Source organism: Podarcis pityusensis, assembly GCF_964106645.2.
Source record: "Podarcis pityusensis genome assembly, chromosome: 3".
Lineage (NCBI taxonomy): Eukaryota > Metazoa > Chordata > Lepidosauria > Squamata > Lacertidae > Podarcis > Podarcis pityusensis.
In genome coordinates, this window is record NC_138026.1 from 12,462,558 (window position 1) to 12,485,906 (window position 23,349).

The 23,349-nt window shown below is 42.7% G+C and overlaps 1 protein-coding gene across 14 annotated transcripts in view; it reads left to right on the forward strand.

Annotated features, from left to right (window-relative positions):
* PLCB4 (phospholipase C beta 4) overlaps positions 1-23,349 on the forward strand; it is a 235,918-nt gene that overhangs the window by 129,175 nt on the left and 83,394 nt on the right. For all 14 annotated transcript variants that reach the window (XM_080998990.1, XM_080998986.1, XM_080998985.1 and 11 more), the window contains 3 exons: positions 14,597-14,697; positions 19,697-19,777; positions 21,100-21,159. In XM_080998990.1, coding sequence (XP_080855116.1) covers positions 14,614-14,697; positions 19,697-19,777; positions 21,100-21,159 — 225 coding nt within the window. In that variant the 5' untranslated portion in view covers positions 14,597-14,613. The remainder of the gene's footprint in view (positions 1-14,596; positions 14,698-19,696; positions 19,778-21,099; positions 21,160-23,349) is intronic.

A 23,349-nucleotide genomic window follows, 5' to 3' on the forward strand; every position in this document is an offset into this window, starting at 1 on the left:
TACCACTGCTAAGTTAGAAGTCTGCATGAAAATGCGCTGACTTGCATACCAAGTGGTAATTCTTAATGTGTGTGTTGCTTACTTGCATTTAGCCATAGCCACCATCATGTCTGCTGTCTTTCTGTCACTCTCTTGCATGGAGAAATATACTGAAGAAGAGGAAAGTGGGGGGGGGGAGGGTTGTGGTGGTTTAAACTTTAAAATCGGGAAAGTCTGAGAAAATAGCTTACTTCTTTGCTACTGGCTCCTCATCCTGAAATTCAACTCTTTCCTTAGACACCCTGAAGGGACTCAGTTCCTGAAACTTTGAGTAAGACCTAAAATACAGCAGTACTATCTCCTGATAAATAAAGTGTCCAACATTAGGTTTTCTGATAAAGCATTCAGTGTGTGTTGTTGACTAACTGCATTCTAGTCTTTTGATCCAATGAATCCTAAACAAAATCAGACTTCTACGTTCAGTTCAACAGGATCATGATGTGCTTTCATTGGTGTTGGATTTCCCCCCAAGATAGTTAATGTTTATGGGTAGAGGGATGGGTGTGCTCTAAATCTCAAAAGTCTTTCTGCTGTTGTTCCACTTACAATAACACTCTATTGGGTGGTGATCATGTCAGAGGTTAGACCTCTCCTGAATGAATGAAAAACCTCTATGCTGGGACACGAGAGGATCCCCCAATCAATCAAGGATCTCAGATTTCCCCAATACCCATGAAAGATACAATAATGCAAGAATGGCTCTTTGCAAAGCTTAATTGGTCTAAACAAGGTTTGCAGTTCTTCAAGTTTTGCTCTTTTATTATTGCCACATAAGTTAACACAAATGCTAAATAGTAGGAATAATGACAAAAAATCAAGAGAAATCCATGTCACCAAAGACAATTATTATAAAAAGTTTGTTCCTCCTTTTCTTCAAATATTCCCCATTCTGTCACTTCTGTCTCTACATAACAGGACAAACTCCTACTTCAAAACCTGAACCTGCTTAGCTCCAACCTCCTGCCTTCTCTCCTCTTCAGCCTCTCTTGTTCTTCTCTCAAGACTACATTAGGGCCTCTGTAAAGAGGGAGTCAAAACATCATCCAGTTTCTATGGCTTGCAACTGGCCTATTGTTCTAGAGATTTCATAAAATATTGGTCCCGGCCAACAAGGCTGTCCTCTTATTTGCTTCTGGATGTTATGGCAGAATATAAGGTGAACAAATTGGCCACTTGCTCTACTGACTATTAATCATCTCAGGCCTCTGATAATCATAAAAGAAAAATTTTATACCTACAAAAGTAATTGCATCGAATTAAGGTAAACACTTTGGTAAAGTAATATTGAGTAATTGGACCTTTACTTATAAGAGGGGTGGGAAAACTGTTCTGGCTGGCCGACAAGATTGTTATCTCCTCACCTGGCCAAATTTGACATTTGTTTGTCAATCACAAGACATCAGGGGGTGCTGCTTATTGAAGTCCCATTTGTCAGAGGCTCAAATATGAACACCAGGCTCCTAATAGGGAGCAAATTCAAGGGAGAAGGCATTTATTCAAGGAATGAAAAAAATGTTTTGTTTATAGGGGTTAATTTAAAACTTTCTGCGTGGTCTCATCGCACATGAACCAGTGCAACTTCTACCTTTCCGAAGTGTTATTAGAAATAATAATTGTAACATCATATGCAGCAGGACAATGAACTCAAATCTAAAGGATCTGTTTTCACTTTGCTTAATAGCTGCATATGGCCTTGTGTTCCTGGCTCTATGCAGTGTTCACTTCCAGATACAATAAGTACTATTCACTTGGAAAGCATTCCTAGATAATTATTTCAACAAGTTCAATTGTACGGCATCAAGAAAAAACACACATCCTCTATGGTTTTTCAATTGGCTGCCCTATAATTTGGGGTTAACATCCTTCATCATGTCACGTGCTAGCAGCAAGCTGCACCTTGACAAATGCTGTACGTACGTTGAAAGCAAGGTGTTTTGTGACTTTTATTTTGAAGTAGGTGTGAGGGAGATTGCCAAACTGGAATACAGAAAACTGATTTACGCTGGGGCAAGCTATTTGATCATTCCGCCCAGGTATTGCCAATCTGACTGATGGCTGACAGCCCAATTAACTGAAGCCCTCTCCTTTTCATTAATTCAGTAGCCTATGCAAAAGGGACTAAAGCAGTTTTGAATTGAGCTTAAATGGAATGAGAATTGGTTTATGGATCACAGGCTTTTAGCTTGGGGTCTATAGTTGGTCTTCCAGTCAGTGAATATACAGCAATGTAAATATGTCATGCAGTGGTAATTCTGTTGACTGTTTAATTCTCCCTCCCTGGCTGGGGTTTAGGTCTGCTTTGTCTTTTTTTTATTTTAAATAATATTTATTACTTTTCCAAAAATTTAAACACTAAAAAGACAATACAATGCAATACATTAAACTAACAAGACAAAACAAAAACAATAACATAAATCAAACAATTTCATTATCCCATCTTTCATTCACTTATTTCCACGACCTCCTCACACCTCCCTTTTTGTATTCCACTTCTGTTAATTATTTCAGCAATTCCTTTCCATCTTCCTGTGTTTTCTGTCCTATAATTATCTTAACTCATTCTAACCTTATTTTTTCCTTTAATACTCTATTAATCTATTTATACTTAATTCCTTATAACGTTTCCACTAAAGCCATATAGCTTCATTCCAACATTTTTCTAACATTCCTTAATTTTACAATATTTCTGTAAATAGTCTTTAAATTTCTTCCAATCTTCTTCCACCGACTCTTCTCCCTGGTCTCGGATTCTGCCAGTCATTTCCGCCAGTTCCATATAGTCCATCAACTTCATCTGCCATTCTTCCCGGGTGGGTAAATCTTGTGTCTTCCAATATTTTGCGATGAGTATCCTTGCTGCTGTTGTTGCATACATAAAAAAAAGTTCTATCCTTCTTTGACACCAATTGGCCGACCATGCCCAGGAGTTAGGTCTGCTTTGTCTTCTCCCCTGCTACATAGAATTTACTTCCAAACATTACAAATAGTAGGGGCAGAGTCTGCTGTTTTCTTTACGACTGTCTCCTTGCTTCCGCGTGCATCATCTTCTTTAACGTAATAATAGTAGGTTCTTTTCTTTTTGCAGTCCTACAGTTGTACAAACACTAAAACGACTCTTCTGTAATTCTGCTGGTAAAATCCCTTTGAATACTTGCTATGAATCAGGGATGCCGAAATGCCATAGGATTTGTGTGCATGAATCAGTTCTTACTGAGGTGTGAGCAAGAATAACAATTCGTTTATTTATAAATTTATTTATTTGGTTTTTCAGATTTAAAATATTACAGTCATATATTGAACATACAACATAAAAACAAGATTCCAAGGAATCTCCTGGACTTTCCCCCTCCCCCTTTGTTGGTCCTATTGTTAATCATTTCCTCCTGCACCTTTTATGAGAATCCAAATCTTTTACATCTCCATTGTGTCCAAAATTCACCGTTAAGCTGCAAGTGATATTCCAATCCAACTAGTGATTTTAAGTGTTTACAATGGTTTTTAATATAGGTTATAAATTTTCCCCTTTCCTTATTAATATTTTGGTCTTCCTGATTTCTGATTCTTCAGGTCATTTTAGCCATTTCGGCATTATCCATCAACTTGATCTGCCATTCTACTCTGGTAGGGACTTTATCTTCTTTCCATCTCTGGGCCAATAACATCTGTGCAGCCGTGGTCACATACATGAATAGTCTTTTCTGCTCCCTTGGATTTTGTCAGCAATTTCTTTGCTAGGTTGTAGGAGCAACAACCTCCCTCTAACAATTACCAAATCTATGCACAGTAGAGTAACTCATCATCACAGCTGGGGAACCCTTTTCAGCTCAAAGTCTGCATTCCCTTCTGTAATTTTTACCTTTCTACAGTAGGCTGGTTATGCCTCTCTTGTTTTCCAACCAGACAAGCAAGATTTAGTGTTAAGTTGTGGGTGAACATATCAGACGACATAGCGATTCTTCAAACAGCTCTTGTTTATTCACAGGCCAGAACAGAACTGAACTGAAAGGTTCAGTCAGCCTGCTTATATAGAGCTCCAGTACAATGTAACTATAACAATTTTCTAAAACCATCCAATCACTGAATGTCACTTTCGATCCCGGCAGCCAGACTGGTGACTGGGAGCGGCCACCGAGACCATATAACACCGGTCTTGAAAGACCTACATTGGCTCCCAGTACATTTCTGAGCACAATTCAAAGTGTTGGTGCTGACCTTTAAAGCCCTAAATGGCCTCGGTCCAGTATATCTGAAGGAGCGTCTCCACCCCCATCATTCAGCCCGGACACTAAGGTCCAGCACCGAGGGCCTTCTGGTGGTTCCCTCACTGCAAGAAGCCAAGTTACAGGGAACCAGGCAGAGGGCCTTCTCGGTAGTGGCGCCCTCCCTGTGGAACGCCCTCCCACCAGATGTCAAAGAGAACAACAACTATAAGACTTTTAGAAGACATCTGAAGGCAGCCCTGTTTAGGGAAGCTTTTAATGTTTGATTATTACATTATTTTAATATTTTTGGAAGCCGCCCAGAGTGGCTGGGAAGTCCAGCCTGATGGGTGGGGTATAAATAATAAAATTATTATTATTATTATTATTATTATTATTTGCATAACTATCTACAGTATCCCCCTGCTGGCCCAGGGTGAGAACTTCAGTACATAACTGTAATGGGTTTAGGGGTTGCTCGTGCGTAAGTTGCCGCCACTCCTGGCTAGGTTACCTGGTTAACCCTTTCTGACTGAACAGCCTCCAGCATCGTGACTGTCTCAGTTGCTGGCAGAATCCGTCAGTGGGCGGTTCTTAAACCTTTTCCAGCATAAAAGTTGTTTGACGCCAAGTCTCCTCCTACTCTCCCTGCACGGAAGTCTTCTGCGCAGGGAGGGTGTGGGCAGCGGAGCACCCGTACTCTCTCCGCTGGTCTCCAGCGAAGAGTCTTGGAGCCTCCTCCCCGATTCCCCCACCTGCCCCCCTTCTCCACTGGTGTTACGCTGATTTCCTTCCCCAGCAGATGGGCTGCCTCTCTCCCTACTGGGACCCTCTCCTGCATCCCTTTGGAGCCTTCCCTCCGCCTCTAGCTCCGATGGCAGTTCCCTGACAATAACATTTAGTATTGGAGGTCAAGAACACATTCCAGCCTGCTGCAAATATCCGAGGAGGATGTGAATGAAGGTCGCAGAGGGGTACGGCCTGAGGAGACAGGGGTTTGGGTGGGGAGGGGGTGTGGTTGGCAGAAGAGTCCAAGGGCAATAATGAGAGGCATGGATTTGACCCATGATCCTGAGGTTCCCCACCCTTGATTCAGATTACCACTCAGGAATTAGAAGTTTGCTGAGGGAGGAAGAAAGCAATGTAGAGAAAATACTTCCTCAAGCAGATGTCCTATTTTGAGTTGTTAAATTTTCTGGAAATGTTGAAGCCCTGGGGGGAAAAGAAAATTTTGGAAAAAGTGTAAAAAGAAATAAATGCAATACTTGGTGTGTGTTTTTAAGTACTCTGCATATTGGAAGTCATTAAGTGTGACTTGGTTTTCCATAGAATTATCATGTCAGGTATATTATGGTTTATTCAGACAATAATTTAATTTAATTATTAATGTTTTTTGTCACAGATGGCTGAGCTAGAAGGAACCTAGCAACTCTTTGGTTTGGTCAGTTAATGAGGAGCAGGTGAAAGACAATAAACAGAAACCATTAACATTATAGTGAAACAAATTATTAGTTATTGTGAAAATCAGTTTGTCTTCTCCAGTCTTCCACAGTGTCGAGCAGATATTAAAAAGGCTGAGAAAAAGAAGGGGAGGTGGAACAAAACTCAATCAGCCTCTTTTCCTATGCTATCACCTTCAGTTTCTGTTTCTTCATATTTGCCATCCTACCTATTAGATGGACTTCTAAAAGCTAAAGGGTTATCCGATTGAAACAGATTTCTACCCTTTCGTTTGTCTGTTCATTGCTTGATTTGGTATGAGTATTTCCAAACACAGACCAGTTCCTTTCCCATTTTGCGGAAGGCTGAGCTGTACAGAGGCCTTCCTACCTAGGCAATAAAACTTACCAAGTCAAGGTAGTGGTGATATAGGATTGTTTGCTTAATATAGAGTTCTCATGCCTCCTATTTAAATCACATGCTCTTTATGGAGGCAGTTCTGTTGTGGGCTGTGTGTGCCCTTAGAAGCGTCATGCATCAGGCTGAATTTGAGTGACGGGTGAACTCGGTGGGGTTAGCTATTTTTAGCTTGGAGTGAACCTTTTCCTATCTAAGGCTATCACAATTATAATTGCATTTGAGCTTCTCCGTAAGCAAAATAAGCAGCTGCTGGAGAATTAAAATTCTTCTTAAGATGGTTGGAGATTATGATGCTCTGTGTTTGATTAAGATGCTCCTACCTTCCTACAGAGAAAACGTGTTCCACATCCTTCTGTATTTTATGCCATTACGGAGGAACATCCTGTTATTTCTCTGAGCTTAAGATTTCACTTTTTATTCTAGGGGTGCATGCACTAATTTTTGAGTATATGAGATTTTTCTTTTAAATTCTTTACGTAACGTTCACATTGGCGCTTTTATTTATTCATTTTGTTTTGTTTCCCACTGCACCGGGGTATGTTCCCGGTTGCACAGCAACCAAGGACTGCACGGCATACAATTTGTATTCCTCGCACTTCAGTCTGCTGTGGGATCTCAACACATTTATAAAGATGTCAGGAGCGCATTTTCACTGTGGAAAAAGTGTGATATTGAACAGCATTGCCTCGCTTGCTATTTCTTGAGCAAAAGGGGAGAGGAAGGAGAATGGTAGCCAAGGGCAAGCACTTTCCCCACAAACAAGGTGCAGACTTTCTGACAAATAAATTTAGGCATGGCTGCTCTGTTGGACAGTTCCAAGTGTGAGAGAGACAGAAAACACAAATTGGTTTCGTGCCTCTTGAAGACTAGTCCGAAATGACTTTTCTTGGAAATTTGTAGTAGTAGTAATAATAATAATTTATTTATACCCCGCCCATCTGGCTGGGTTTCCCCAGTTACTCTGGGCAGCTTCCAACAAAATATTAAAATACAATAGTCCATTAAACATTCAAAGCTTCCCTAAACAGGGCTGTCTTTAGATGTCTTCAAAAAGTCTGGTAGTTGTTTTTCTCTGGTGGGAGGGCATTCCCCAGGGCGGGTGCCACTACCGAGAAGGCCCTCTGCCTGGTTCCCTGTAACTTGGCTTATCACAGCACAGCCAAGTTATTTCTGTTGTAGTTGCACAGTTCCACAGCAGACAAATGAGCACAGTTCTGTGGGGGGTTATTGTTTTGCTTTTACTTCTTTCAAGTGATTTGAGTGGCCCTGCAGGGCTTCTCCATCCTTGTATGCTCACAAAAACCTTCTGAGAAATTTGAAAGCTTAGCAACAATGTCCTCTACTCTCTACAGTTAAGGATGTGGGGTGCTCCCATTGGCAATCTCTCTCTCTCTCTCTCTCTCTCTCTCTCTCTCTGTGTGTGTGTGTGTGTGTGTGTCTGTGGAGGGTCTTCCTGGAGATCATGGTTTCATGGTTGGAGAACATAGCGTTCTCCTCCATGCTTGCCGTGGGCCCAGTAAACAATGCCTTCCATGCTTAAACAAAATAAACAGAAACACCTGGCATGATTGACAGAGCCACTTTTAGCATCACTTGTAGTTCGGCTATTGGTGAACCACTTCCCTTGCTTTCTTTATCTGGGTTAGGATTATTGCATGTTAGTTTCCCCCACCCCCACCCCATAGCATTCTTTGTCCCCATTTTATCATATTTTTTGAATGCCTCCCCTTTAATTACCTGCAACAGGTAGATTTTAACAGTGGCCTTTGCTGCCACAGCAAAGTGCAGTGGCTTGCCACCAGGCTGATGCCCAGAGTACCATTGTTGTTGTTTAGTCGTTTAGTCGTGTTCGACTCTTCGTGACCCCATGAACCAGAGCACGCCAGGCACTCCTGTCTTCCACTGCCTCCCGCAGTTTGGTCAAACTCAAGCTGGTAGCTTCGAGAACACTGTCCAACCATCTCGTCCTCTGCCGTCCCCTTCTCCTTCTGCCCTCCATCTTTCCCAACATCAGGGTCTTTTCCAGGGAGTCTTCTCTTCTCTTCTCATGAGGTGGCCAAAGTATTGGAGCCTCAGCTTCAGGATCTGTCCTTCCAGTGAGCACTCAGGGCTGATTTCCTTAAGAATGGATAGGTTTGATCTTCTTACAGTCCATGGGACTCTCAAGAGTCTCCTCCAGTACTGTAATTCAAAAGCATCAATTCTTTGGCGATCAGCCTTATGGTCCAGCTCTCACTTCCATACATCACTACTGGGAAAACCATAGCTTTAACTATACAGACCTTTGTTGGCAAGGTGAAGTTTCTGCTTTTTAAGATGCTGTCTAGGTTTGTCATTGCTTTTCCCCCAAGAAGCAGGCGTCTTTTAATTTCGTGGCTGCTTTCACCATCTGCAGTGATCATGGAGCCCAAGAAAGTAAAATCTCTCACTGCCTCCATTTCTTCCCCTTCTATTTTCCAGGGGGTGATGGACCCAGTGGCCATTATCTTAGTTTTTTTGATGTTGAGCTTCAGACCATATTTTGCGCTCTCCTCTTTCACCCTCATTAAAAGGTTCTTCCTCCTCACTTTCTGCCATCAAGGTTGTGTCATTTGCATATCTGAGGTGAAATATCAGAGTACCATGGTGCTTGTGTTTGATGGACCTCGTCATTTCCAATGGCATTCTGGTTGGAAATGTAATGTGCGCTCCAGTCCTAATACAAGCTTGCAGGTGCAGGGAGATGAGGACATAGTTTGAAAATGAAATGGGTGCTAAGGGAGGAGATGAAGTGATGAAATTGTACTCCCGTTCCTTTTTAAAATGCTACCCACTTTGGAGGAGTGAGCTTATCAACTGAAGAAGAGTCAGCATTTGCCTAGAGTTAAGGAAGAAATCAGTGAGAGGGACATTCGCCTTATTCCCTTAAGGACTTATGGTTGTGGGCTGCAGCCAACCAGACTCCTCTACCCTTCCTCCCTTCCTTCCTTCCTTCCTTCCTTCCTTCCTTCCTTCCTTCCTCCCCCCCTCCCTCTCTCTCTCTCTGGAAATTCAAGTCTTTCTCCCCTTGCTTTTATTTTGCAAGCTTTCTGTTCACCTGCAGATAAATACCGTATTTTTTGCTCTATAAGACTCACTTTTTCCCTCCTAAAAAGTAAGGGGAAATGTGTGTGCGTCTTATGGAGCGAATGCAGGCTGTGCAGCTATCACAGAAGCCAGAACAGCAAGAGGGATTGCTGCTTTCACTGCGCAGTGATCCCTCTTGCTGTTCTGGCTTCTGAGATTCAGAATATTTTTTTTCTTGTTTTCCTCCTCCAAAAACTAGGTGCGTCTTGTGGTCTGGTGCGTCTTATAGAGCGAAAAATACGGTAGTTCATTTCATCATTTCACTGTGGCCAGCTGTCCCTAAGCTAATATTCTGGAGGAAAATAAAAAGATGTTCATTCAATGTCTAGGAAAGGACCATAGTACATAGAAAACAACTCGTGTTTTGATATTCCCCTCCAGCAGCAAGCACACACACATGCTTGTGAGTGACCCACATCCAACAAATTTAGCACACAGACATCATTTTCTGGCTGGGCTCAGGTTGACCAAGAGCAAACACCCTGGATGGATTGGAGGGCTGGGGACCAGAAATATTGATATAGCTGGATACAGGTTTATGAATGCATAGAGGTGCCTAATGCTAGCTGGACCATTGGTCCAATTATCTAATCCAGGGGTCAGCAACCTTTTCCAGCCATGGGCCAGTCCACCATCCCTCAGACCATCTGGTGGGCCAGACTATATTTTGGAAAAAAAAAAGGAACAAATTCCTATGCCCCACAAATAACCCAGAGATGCATTTTAAATAAAAGCGCACATTCTACTCATGTAAAAACACCAGGCAGGCCCCACAAATAACCCAGAGATGCATTTTAAATAAAAGGACACATTCTACTCATGTAAAAACATGCTGATTCCCGGACCGTCTGCGAGCCGGAATAAGAAGGCGATTGGGCCGCATCTGGCCCCCGGGCCTTAGGTTGCTTACCCCTGATCTAATCTGTCTGACATTGGCTCCCCAAGGTCCCAATTCATACAGGTGTTCCCCAGCCCTATCACATGCAGTCCTTTAGCTAGAAAACCTAGGACCATGGGTCACCAAGTTGGCGCTTGTGAATGCTTTCTCTGTCACCCTTGGGCAAGTGCCCTAGACTCTGAGCTTTCATTTAAGAAAAGAAAAATAGGTAAGTAGCCCTCCAAGAAAGAATATTATGGGGCAAAATGTGCAGGTGCCTTCTAAGCAATTTGTGTGAAATGTGTGTGGCCACCTTGTGTATTTTTCCTGGCACCGAGGAAGATTCCCTTTTGCTATTAGATAGCAACTGTGTGTGTGTGTGTGTGTGTGTGTGTGTGTGTGTGTGAAATCAATATTCTGTGAACTCCATGACATGGCAGAAGATTGTTGGGGGTGGCTGTCTCTCTATAATTTTGTGTTTCTGCTTTCTCCACCCACCCAGTAAGCTGTGACTAGCACCTTAGCTCTCACTCAAAATCTGAAATGTGTCTACTGATCCATAAAGGTTGGCAACCCCTTTTGTGTGTACATTGTGCTCTCTGCAACTGCCCCCCCTCTCATTTAAAAATAATAATAAAAAGAAAAAAATCAAGGCTATGATGAATCATGACTGTAAACTGAGTTCTGGGACAAGGGTTTAAGACTATAATGAAACCTCCTTCAGAAGGATTTGCAAGTACTTCTGTGCATTTGAATGTTTATAATCCTCTCATATTTTGGCCAGTTGTTGTAAAAGTATGCAATAGGAGGGAAATACAGTGCATATGCATATTAGTTTCTTTAGAAAGTGCAATAAACTGCTGCACTGCTAGAACAAGCTGATATTAAATTAGGTATGATTTTAATAAAGTTTGACTTTGTCTAATACTTAATCATGCTAGGAATTGCTACCAATACACACTTAAAAGGAATTGAAGAAATATGATTCTGGGCTTTTTTAAAAAAAGTAATAACTGAAGAACTGGGTCTAGATAATGCCTCAGGCAGAGATCAGATCATCCCCAAGGAATTTTGAGGAGGAGGTAGATTGGGGGTGGGGAGAGGAAAAAAGGAGGGTTCAATAATAATCTGTCTCTCTTTTAATTGTACATGTTTGTTCATGTATCTGCTTTCAATACTAATTGCTTGACATTAAAGCTTAGAGATGGTGCTCTCACATTTTTAATAATTTCCTTTGCCCTTCTCTAAAGGTCTGAGATATTTTTTATTAGTAGGCAAAGTCATGTGTCTGCACTGGCTGCCTTGTCTCCAAGGAACACAAAAGCTCCTTTGCTAACTTCTAATCTAAATCATAACTTTGTGAAGTTGACGAGTTTGCTTAAGCTGATAAGCCATGTCTTTATTAAATCCCATCATTCCATATGTATGTATGGGTGGGTGGGTGGGTCTTCTTCAAGTTAAAATTCCAGTCTCATTGTCTTCCCAAACTTCTCTTAAACCAGAAAAGGGTGTGTTTAAATTCTGTGGAGAGCCGTGTGTGTGTGTGTGTGTGTGTGTATGTGGGTTTCAGTCTTTCTAATACAATTTTCTCAAAACAGTTTGTGAGCGGCTGTTGTGAAATTTTGAACCTCTTATTAGTCCATTCATGTGAAAATTCTGTGCTCTAGTAGCCTTTCTCATGAAGATTTCAAAGCCAAGCTGATTTGTGTTTTCTCCCTTCATTACAGTGTTTGTATAATGAGATCACAAGTTCAGTAAATTATGTATAACCCCTCTGGCTTCTTGTGCTATCCGTATTCTCTGGCTTCTAGCCATGTGCTTTACTTAGAAAATACTCTTTGTTATCCTTCTTTTTGAAAAGGAGGACCAGGAATAAATAGTACTTAGTGTTATATTGAGTCTTTTCATTTGGGTTAAAGCGTATTTATAAACTCCCAATCCAAGTGGGAGTGTTTTCTGCCAGAGAACATAGAATCATTGAGCTGAAAGAGACCCAAAGGGTCATTTAGTCCAACCCCCTGCAGTGCAGGAATCTTTTTGCCCAACGTGGAACTCGAACCCACAACCCTGAGATTAAGAGTCTCATGCTCTGCTTTGGTGATGTTATAGTTACCGTATTTTTCGCTCTAGAAGACGCACTTTTTCACCCTTCAAAAATTAAGGGGAAATGTGTGTGCATCTTATGGAGCGAATGCAGGCTCCTTGGCTTCAGCGATAGCAATGTGAAGCCTCCGAAGCGTAGAGGGAGAACTCCCCCCGCGCTCTGAAGGCTTTGTGTTGCTTTCGCTGAAGCCGCCTGAAGCCCCCGGAGTGCAGCGGGAACTCCCTTTGTGCTCCGGAGGCTTCAGGCAGCTATCTGCAAGCCTTCGGAGCGCAGCAGGAGTGCCTGAAGCCTGAAGCGCCTGGAGCGCAGCGCGAACTCCCGCTTCGCTCTGGGGGCTTCAGGCAGCTATCCACAAGCCTTCGGAGCTCAGCAGGAGTTCCCGCTGCACTCCGAAGGCTTGCAGATAGCCGCCTGAAGCCTGGAGAGCGAGAGGGGTCGGTGCACACTGATCCCTCTTTCTCTCCAGGCTTCGCTTTGCTGGAGAGGCGCTGCACAGTTTCCCCTCTCTGCGCAGCGCCCCTTCAGTGAAGCAGGAGGAGAAATGGAAGGGGCTCCGTTTCTCCTGCTGCTTCGCTGAAGGGGCACTGAGCAGAGAGGGAAAGAATTTTCCCCCCTGTTCTCCCCCTCCTATGGTCCGGTGCGTCCTATGGTCCGGTGTGACCTATAGAGCGAAAAATACGGTAATTGTATCACTTCTCCTGTCCATTAATAAAATGTGGCCTGTTGAGTTTTAGGTATTTCTCACATGGTTGTTACTAAAGGCAATGGGTTGTGTTCAACCAAATTTTACTCATTGGAATCAGCGGCCATAGGAAGAATTCAGAGCTGTGCCATGTTGAATGTTCTGTCAGCAGAAGCATTTTGGCTTGCCGGGTAGAACAATTCCCCACCCCACCCCAAAAATATATATACCTCTTGACTGTAACTCTGAGCCATTAAAAGAAATACTAACATTTTACCAATGCAGAGAAAAACAAGTCATTAAAAACATTTTAAAAGCAATACCTCAAGGACCACTTCTCCCCGTATGAACCGACCCAGGCCCTGCAATCATCATCTGAGGCCCTTCTTTGTGTGCCTCCTCTTTGAGAGGTCTGGGGGGTGACAACATGAGAAAGAGCCTTTTCTGTGGTGGCTCCCTGATTGTGGAATGCTCTCCCCAGGGAGGCTTGCCTGGAGCCTTCATTGCATATCTTTAGGCACCAGGCGAAAACATTTCTCTTCAAGAAGGCATTAACATCCTAGGGCCCTGTGGAAGGGGTGTTAATTGCTTTTTTTGTTTTGTCTTTATTATGTATTTTGTGTTTTCATTTTTTTTTTACATTATCAACTGCCCTGTGATCTTCAGATGAAAGGCGATATACAAATTCAGTGTAATAAAAAAACTCAAATTGGCAGTAAACTAAGAAGAGATTTAAAAACTATCTAGAGCAATGGGAGAAACTCTGGCAAGAGGATATATGATTTACTGCCTCATATACAATTAAAGAAAATTTTGTAAAGATGTTCTATAGGTGGTACTTAACGCTAGTTAAGTTGGCAAAGATATACAAATTGAAATCTGTTGGAGATGTGGTGGAGAAATAGGAACAACAATACATATGTGGTGGAGGTGTGAGGAAATTAAGAAATTTTGGATAGTGGTACACGAAGAACTAAAGAAGATGTTGAAAATTTCACTAACAAGGAAACCAGAGACATATCTCCTTGGATTGATAGATGATGAGATACCACGGGGGGGGGGGAATTTTTCTATATGCAAGTACAGCTGCTAGAATAGTGATTGCTGCTAGGTGGAAGTCACAAACTATACCTACAAAGGAGGAATGGATTTGTAAACTAAATGAATATTTAATTTTGGCAAAATTAACTGCTATAATAAGAAATCAATCGAATCAAAAATTTAGAAAGGAGTGGAAATGTTTTGATGAATATATGGCAAAATATCGCTCAAAAAAAGATATGCTAATATGCCTAGATTAACATGTGAAGTACTGGATGGAAGAAAAATTAGTAAGGAAAGATAATAAGAATATATAGATGATTTGAGAAGGTCGTAGAATGCAAAGGTTATTCTAAATTGTATAATGTGGAGGAAATTGAGTGGGGGCGGAGGGAAGTGGAAGGAAGGAGAAAAGAATAATATGATGGATTGAGGAAATAGAAATGTAAATGTATGGGGTGATGGGGAGGAAATGGTGTTGGCTTTGGTACATCTGTATTGTAATGTAATATGTGAAAACCAATAATAATAATAATAATAATAATAATGGGGGGGGGGGGAGAGATTGAAAAAAACTATTCACTGGTCAGAAAGCAAACTGTGCTTCCTTACCAGGCAAGAGAACATGTTCATCCTAGTCTTTGCAGTTTTACATTCCACTTGCCTCACTTTTGCTTGTTTTGTTTCAGGGTGGCAGTTCTATATAATGGCAAAGCCATATGAATTTAACTGGCAGAAGCCAGTTCCATCCTTTCTACAAGATGGAGCCGTGTTTGACAGATATGAAGAGGTAAGGCGACTTCCTTAATATTGCCCCAGAGCAAAACATTGAAACCTGCAGTTTGAAGGCAATCAAGGAGTCTTTGCCTCTAGAAAAGGGAGGGCCAACTGCTCAGACCGGGGGGGGGGGCATAATAATAATAGTAATAATAATAATAATAATAATAATAATAATAATAATAATAATTTGTTATTTATACCCCGCCCATCTGAGCCACTTTGGGCGGCTCCCAACAGAATATTAAAAACACGATAAAAGATCAAACATTAAAAACGTCCCTAAACAGGGCTGCTTTCAGATGTCTTCTAAAAGTCAGGTAGTTGTTTATTTCCTTGACATCTGATGGGAGGGCGTTCCACAGGGTGGGTGCCACCACCAAGAAGGCTTTCTGCCTGGTTCCCTGTAACCTTACTTCTCACAGGGAGGGAACCGCCAGAAGGCCCTCGGAGCTGGACCTCAGTGTCCAGGCTGAACGATGGGGGTGGAGATGCTCCTTCAGGTATACTGGGCCGAGACTGCAAGTAGACTTTGACATGAAACTCATGGGCCACACTCTGCCGTGTCATGTGCTGCCTTCTCTAAGCTGACTAAGTGAGACGCAAGGATCTGACAGGGTTTTGGAGCCGTTACATCTTCTTCCCAAAGCTCTGCAGCTCCCATTAGCACCAGCCAACATGTCCAATGGTTTGGGGCTGATGGCAGCGTTAAGTCAAATGACATCCGGCTACCACAGTTGTACGCAGTGATTGCAAATCATCAGCACATGCAAGAAAGTCATGAACAGTGTGCATACCTTGTTAGAAATAATAGTAATAAAGAACGTTTTTATGTGTTTACTTATTCACGTGTTTGCAAAACCACAGGGAACAACATGGGAGAATACACTCTTCCAGAACCTTACTAGGGCTTTGAATTTGACTCAATACATGCACATGTTAAGAGTGGAAAGAACAAGGGATGCTTCCAAAATCTCCCTTCTTTGAATCTGGCCCTTGTTTTTGCAGTGCTGAATAACCAGGTCCCAATCACAGACTAGAACTGAATTATTAGCAGTGTGATCCTATACACATCAATGCAGATATTTTGATAAATGTGAATAGAATTGCAACCTCTGTTTGCCAAAAATAAAAAAAAATCTCTGGGCATTTGTTGACATTGCAAAGGTGACTGTGCACAATTAGCTATTATCACAACATATATATATTTTTAGGACCCACCTTGTTTCAGTATTTGTAAATTGCTGTAAACTGTTTTTAACATTGCATTTTAATTACTGTAACCTGCCTTGGGACCTTGAGCAGAGGGTGGGTAAGGTAAAGGTAAAGGTACCCCTGCCCGTATGGGCCAGTCTTGACAGATTCTAGGGTTGTGCGCTCATCTCACTCTATAGGCCGGGAGCCAGCGCTGTCCGCAGACACTTCCGGGTCACGTGGCCAGCGTGACAAGCTGCATCTGGCGAGCCAGCGCAGCACACAGAACGCCATTTACCTTCCCGCTAGTAAGCGGTCCCTATTTATCTACTTGCACCCGGGGTTGCTAATTAGCAACAAAACCCTTCCATTGCTACTGTTTGTGTTAAGTTTTTGCTTACTTGCAGGTAAGCCATGCTCTCCACCATATTAAATGATTTACATTGACTAATAATAATAATAATAATAATTTATTATTTATACCCCGCCCATCTGGCTGGGTTTCCCCAGCCACCCTGGGCGGCTTCCAACAAAACACCATAATACAATATCCTATTAAACATTAAAAGCTTCCCTAAACAGGGCTGCCTTCAGATGTCTTCTAAAAGTTTGGTAGTTATTTTTCTCTTTGACATCTGGTGGGAGGGTGTTACACAGGGCGGGTGCCACCACCGAGAAGGCCCTCTGCCTGGTTCCCTGTAACTTGGCTTCTTGCAGCCAGGGAACCACCAGCAGGCCCTCGGCGCTGGACCTCAGTGTGCGGGCAGAACGATGGAGGTGGAGATGCTTCTTCATGTATACTGGACCGAGGCTGTTTAAGGCTTTAAAGGTCAGCACCAACACTTTGAGTTGTGCTCGGAAACGTACTGGGAGCCAATGTAGGTCTTTCAAGACCGGTGTTATATGGTCTCGGCGGCCACTCCCAGTCACCAGTCTAACTGCCACGTTCTGGATTAGTTGTAGTTTCTGGGTCACCTTCAAAGATAACCCCACATAGAGTGCATTGCAGTAGTCCAAGCGAGAGATAACTAGAGCATGCACCACTCTGGCGAGACAGCCTGTGGTCGGGGTGGGGTTTTTTTTTTGGAAAATGGAAATCACAGCAGTTTAATTCTGTTACCAGCTTTGTAGATCCCCCACTGAGAAATGGATATTGGGGGGGGGGGGGACACATTGCCAGACAGCAGTGTAATGGATGCCAGAAAGGATACCAGCCCAGTTCCATCTCAGTTCAGACCAGCAGACATCTTTCGAAAGCCGGCTATTCATTTCCAGCAAGACACACTTATTGCAAGCTCATTCAATATAATTTCCATATCTGTAAACTCTTTAAAAGAGGATAGCTCCAAGGAATGTGGGAGGGAAGATACCGTGTTTGCAAAAGAGAACATTTCTAGCCTGTTTCCTTTTTATTTGATCATGTGATCTACAGTCTTTTTGAGGAATGGATTTGTTTAACTAGATTTGCCGGGCTCGAACGATGCCTTAGCAAACTGCATGTAAACAGAACCTCCGGCTAATCTATCAAGCACTATAGATTAGCTTGAAGCTCTGTTTAGCGAGACGATAATAAAACAAAAAATAAGTCCCACCAAATCCCTTTAGTATTATTTTGCTTCATTCCATAATCTCTTGAAATGAAGAAAAGATATTTTTAAATATTAAAGCCTGCCAAGACAGCCAGAGATCTTATCTCCCACATTCATGGTGGCAGCAAATAAACAACCGAGGAACAGTATGGCTTACTCAAGTTTCTTCTTTGCAAAAGGAATCTTCTCCACTCAGTTTATGCACATGCCCACCAAGCAAATACCATCCCCTAAAATTAAAAGTTCAGCTGGTTTTAGAAATGAACCGATGCATTTCACTTCAGCATGGCACCAGTGAACAGAGGCAGTGCTGGATTTACGTATAAGCTAAACAAGCTATAGCTTAGGGCCCCACTCTCTTGGGGCCCCCCAAAAAATCCAAAGGGAAAAAATGCTTGGATAAAATACATATTTTGTTATGTGCAAATGGCTTTAAAAACTATTAGGTCCATCAATTACCATATAGCATATATTCAACACAAAAAACCAGCAACAATTTGTTGTTGACAAAGGACAGCTGGGCATATAAAGGGCCCCATTGTCTTCAGTAGCTTAGGGCCTCATCAAACCTAAATCTGGCTCTGAGCAGTGGTACCTCTGGTTACAAACTAAATTCGTTCCGGAGGTCCGTTCTTAACCTGAAACCGTTCTTAACCTGAGGTACCACTTTAGCTAATGGGGCCTCCTGCTGCCGCCGCGCCACTGTTGCACGATTTCTGTTCTCATCTTGAGGTAAAGTTCGCAACCCGAGGTACTACTGCTGGATTAGCGGAGTCTGTAACCCGAAGTGTTTGTAACCCAAAGTACCACTGTATCACCATATAGTGTGCAGGACACCGAAATGCCTCAAAATGACTTTCATACAGGATAAAAATAGCAATGACAAAAAAAAAAACAACCCAAATTTAAAAACAGAGATAAAACAAGTGCTTAAGTGCTTGCCCATCATACAGTAATACCTCCGCAAACGTCCTCCTTGTCTAGTGTCCGTTCCAGTGAACGTCTGCTGCAAACCAGGAAGTACCGGAACGGGTTACTTTCAGGTTTGCTGCTCGCACATGCGCAGAAGCGCTAAATCACGCTTCACGCATGCGCAGAAGCACAAACCGCTCCACGCGCGTGCGCAGACGCGGGACTTTGCCCTGCGTCCTTTTCGGTTAGCGGCCGGGGCTCTGGAACGGATCCCGGCTGCAAACGAGGTACGACTATACTTAAAAGGAAGAACTTAAAAGAGGCTACAGACATAACTAAAGACACCTGTTTTGCTCCTCTGGAGAGAGCCTTCCACAAGTCGGGAGCCACCACTGAAAAGGCCCATTCTCATGTTGCCACTCTCAGCATCTCCTTCAGAAAGTGCAGCTGGAGAAGGGCCTCAGAAGATGAATGTAGTATTCAGGCCTCTTCAAGTGGGGAAAGGCAGTTTCTGATGTACCAGGGCCCTGAGCTGAATAAGGTTTTAAAGATCAAAACCAGCACTTTGAATTGAGCCTGGAAACTTATCAATAGCCAGTAAAGCCATGCTAAGATTGCTGTCAACGTGATCAGACCCATCTTGCCCCAGCCCGTAGTCTGGCTGCTGAATTCTACAGTTTCCAAGCTGTCTTCAAAGGCAGCCCCGTGCTTAATGTATTGCAGAAACATCGCATAGAGGTTACCAGAGCGCAGCGAACAAAAGCTTGGCTATTCCTGTCCCAATGGGGGGTTTTTTAGCTGGGTCACCAACCGAACCAGAAAGGCCTAAAAGACACCATGCAGGTTATTTGGATGAGGCCCTGCCCTAGGTGGAATCTACACACATATAAAAACGCTGTGGAAATGCTTTTTTTTTTTAAAAAAAAAAGTTTTGAAAAATATTTTGAATTTTGCATAGTGTACTGTCTCCATCTAGTGCCACATTTGTATATTGCACTTCACAACACATTGAAAATGTTTTATTTGCAGTTGTATAGCTGATTACCTAGTCACTTGAGTTGCCCCAAGCCTAAGAAGTCTGGGTAAGATGTTGCAGTTGTCATTTGGAGAATGATTGTCCACTGATGCCTCTGTTGCAACATCTGTAAGAAGAGGGGACATTAGCCCTGAATCAATGCTGTGTGAACTGAGTCCTAGTTTTTTGGGGTCTCTGCATATTTAACATAGTGGTTTGTGGGGGCATTATGGAGGTTGCTACTCTGTAGACCTGTTATTTAACTTGAAGCACTGAATATTTTTCTTTTTGCCTTTCGACAGGAATCTTTTGTCTTTGAACCAAACTGTCTCTTTAAAGTGGATGAATTTGGCTTCTTTATCACATGGAAAAGTGAAGGAAAGGTACCGTTTGCCATGACTTCCATATCATGACTTTCTCTCTGGAGTACTTACCTCTCCGATCTTTGAAATGTGGCACGTGTGTTTGTGATAAAGCAAACTGCTGCCTGTTCCATCATGAAACACAACTCCTAAATACCAGGACCTTGGGCAGCAAATCCCCAAAGCATCTGTTAGGGAGTAAAGCTCCATGGACCACAGTGGAACTTACTTCTGAGTAAACATGCGTAGGATCTCACAGTTAATTTGTTGAGGGGAAATCCACAAGTGGAAGCACATATTATCTACCTCCACCCCACTCCACCCCCTTTATTTTAGTTAACTGGGGAAAGGAACAATATTTTGGGCACCTCTTCTCTCCCAGCAACCTTTTGTTTACTGTAAGGAGGAGAGATTTGCTGAGCAGAACTGTGTTCACAGAGTTACAAAATGGGATGTACTGTATTTCTCACTCTATAGGACGCACTGGAGTTTTAGACGCACCTAGTTTTAGAGGGGGAGAACAAGAAAAAAAATTCTCTCCCTCTCTGCGCAGCGCTTCTTCAGTGAAGTGGCAGGAGAAACAGAGCCCCTTCCATTTCTCCTCCTGCTTCACTGAAGGGGCGCTGCGTAGAGAGGGAAAGCTGTGCAGCTCCTCTCCAGCAAAGTGAAGCCAGGAGAGCAAGAGGGATCGGTGCGCACTGATCCCTCTTGCTCTCCAGGCTTCAGCGAAAGCAACACTTTCGCTGAAGCCATGGAGCCTGCATTTGCTCCATAAGATGCACACACATTTCCCCTTAATTTTTGGAGGGGAAAAAGTGCGTCCTATAGGGCGAAAAATACGGTAAACGCAGAGAGTTGTATTACTATAGTGCTGATGGCTTGGCGATGGCCTTGGGGATATGTAATCCTGGTCCTTTCTCTGCTAGTCTCTTTACGCCCACTTCTGTGCTGGCAGCTGTTATGGGAGCATAGCAACAGCCCATCTTTGTTCCCTTCTTGTGACCTTCTCTCAGGATTCATCCCACCTTTTCTGTGTATTTGATGTGAAGACACAAAATGGAGGAGAAAGGACTTGGGTGTGGTGTGTAGTTGCTAAATATGTGTAGCTTTGTAGCCAAAATTATATTATATCACCATCATCAACTTCATCACATCATTCACATTGAAGTGGTGAAATCACCTTGATCTGTATGCTTGAACTGAAATGAACAGAATACACTTCTTTGTGTTAACTGCGATTGCGAATTCTACTCCAGCTTTGCTTTCTGCTACAGTACCTATTTTAATGTGATCTTTATTATAACCAAACCCTTGAGATTTTCCTGTTTCCTTTGTCGTTCCAGGAAGGGCAGGTCTTGGAATGCTCTCTAATCAATAGTATTCGCTTTGGAGCCGTGCCAAAGGTATTTCTGTAATTCTCTTTAATGGTATTGTTTTAAACAATAAGTGTTGACTTGGGTCGTGGAGTTTACTTTGTAAGGTTGCTATCAACAAAACTTCTGAAAACCCAGCTTCCTCGATGGCCCCTTTAGTCTTTAAAACAACAACTTCAGTTTTCTTCCAAAGTTTCAGCATATGGCATAAATGCCTAAAAATTCCGGCCATAGTTAAGTGTTTTTAAGTTCCGTCAACCCCTTCATGGATCACTGCCTTGCCGGGCCAAGGGGCTTGAATAACTCAGAGAAGCTATGAACTATGCCGAGCAGGGCACCCAAGATGAACAGGTCATAGTGGAGAGTTTTGACCAAACGTGATCCACCTGGATGAGGAGCCGGCAAGCCACTCCAGTATCCCTGCCAAGAAAACTCCATGGACAAAGACAACAGGCATATAAAAGTTATGATGCTGGAAGATGAGCCCCTCAGGTCGGAAGGTGTCCAACATGCTACTCGGGAAGAGCGGAGGACAAGTACAAGTAGATCCAGAGCTGATGAAGTGGCTGGGCCAAAGCCAAAAGAACGCTCAGTTGCGGATATGCATGGAAGCGAAAGGAAAGTCCAATGCTATAAAGAGAAATATTGCATAGGAACCTGGAATGTAAGAACCATGAACCTGGGTAAGTTGGATGTGGTCAAAAATGAGATGGCAAGAATAAATATTGACATCCTGGGCATCAGTGAACTAAAATGGACGGGAATGGGCGAATTCAGTTCGGATGACTATCATATCTACTACTGTGGGCAAGAAACCCGTAAAAGAAATGGAGTGGCCCTCATAGTCAACAAAAGAGTGGCGAAAGCTGTACTGGGATGCAATCTCAAAAATGAGAGAATGATCTCGATACAAATCCAAGGCAGACCTTTTAACATCACAGTAATCCAAGTTTATGAATCACTACTGGTGCTGAAGAAACTGAAATTGACCGATTCTATGAAGACTTACAAGACCTTATAGAAGTGACACCAAAAAAGGATGTTCTACTCATTATAGGGGATTGGAATGCTAAAGTAGGGAATCAAGAGATAAAAGGAACAACTGGCAAGTTTGGCCTTGGAGATCAAAACAAAGATAAAAGGAACAACTGGCAAGTTTGGCCTTGGAGATCAAAACAAAGCAGGGCAAAGGCTAATAGAGTTCTGTCAAGAGAACAAGCTGGTCATCACAAACACGCTTTTCCAACAACACAAGAGACGACTCTACACATGGACATCACCAGATGGGCAACATCGAAATCAGATTGATTATATTCTCTGCAGCCAAAGATGGAGAAGCTCTATACAGTCAGCAAAAACAAGACCTGGAGCGGACTGTGGCTCAGATCTTCAGCTTCTTATAGCAAAATTCAAGCTTAAACGGAAGAAAGTAGGAAAAACCACTGGGCCGGTAAGATACAATCTAAGCCAAATCCCTTATGAATACACAGTGGAAGTGAGGAACAGGTTTAAGGATTTAGATTTGCTGGACAGAGTGCCTGAAGAACTATGGATGGAGGCTCGCAACATTATACAGGAGGCAGCAACCAAAACCATCCCAATGAAAAAGAAATGCAAGAAAGCAAAGTGGCTGTCCAACGAGGCCTTACAAATAGCGGGGGAGAGAAGGCAAGCAAAATGCGAGGGAGATAGTGAAAGATACAGGAAATTGAATGCAGATTTCCAAAGAATAGCAAGGAGAGACAAGAAGGCCTTCTTAAACGAGCAATGCAAAGAAATAGAGGAAAACAACAGAAGGGAAGAACCAGAGATCTGTTCAAGAAAATCGGAAATATGAAAGGAACATTTCGTACAAAGATTACCATAATAAAGGACAAAAGTGGTAAGGACCTAACAGAAGCAGAAGACATCAAGAAGAGGTGGCAAGAATACACAGAGGAATTATACCAGAAAGATATGGATGTCTCGTACACCCCAGATAGTGTGGTTGCTGACCTTGAGCCAGACATCCTGGAGAGTGAAGTCAAATGGGCCTTAGAAAGCACTGCAAATAACAAGGCCACTGGAAGTGATGGTATTCCAGCTGAACTATTTAAAATTTTAAAAGATGATGCTGTTAAGGTGCTACACTCAATATGCCAGCAAGTTTGGAAAACTCAGCAGTGGCCAGAGGATTGGAGAAGATCAGTCTACATCCCAATCCCAAAGAAGGGCAGTGCC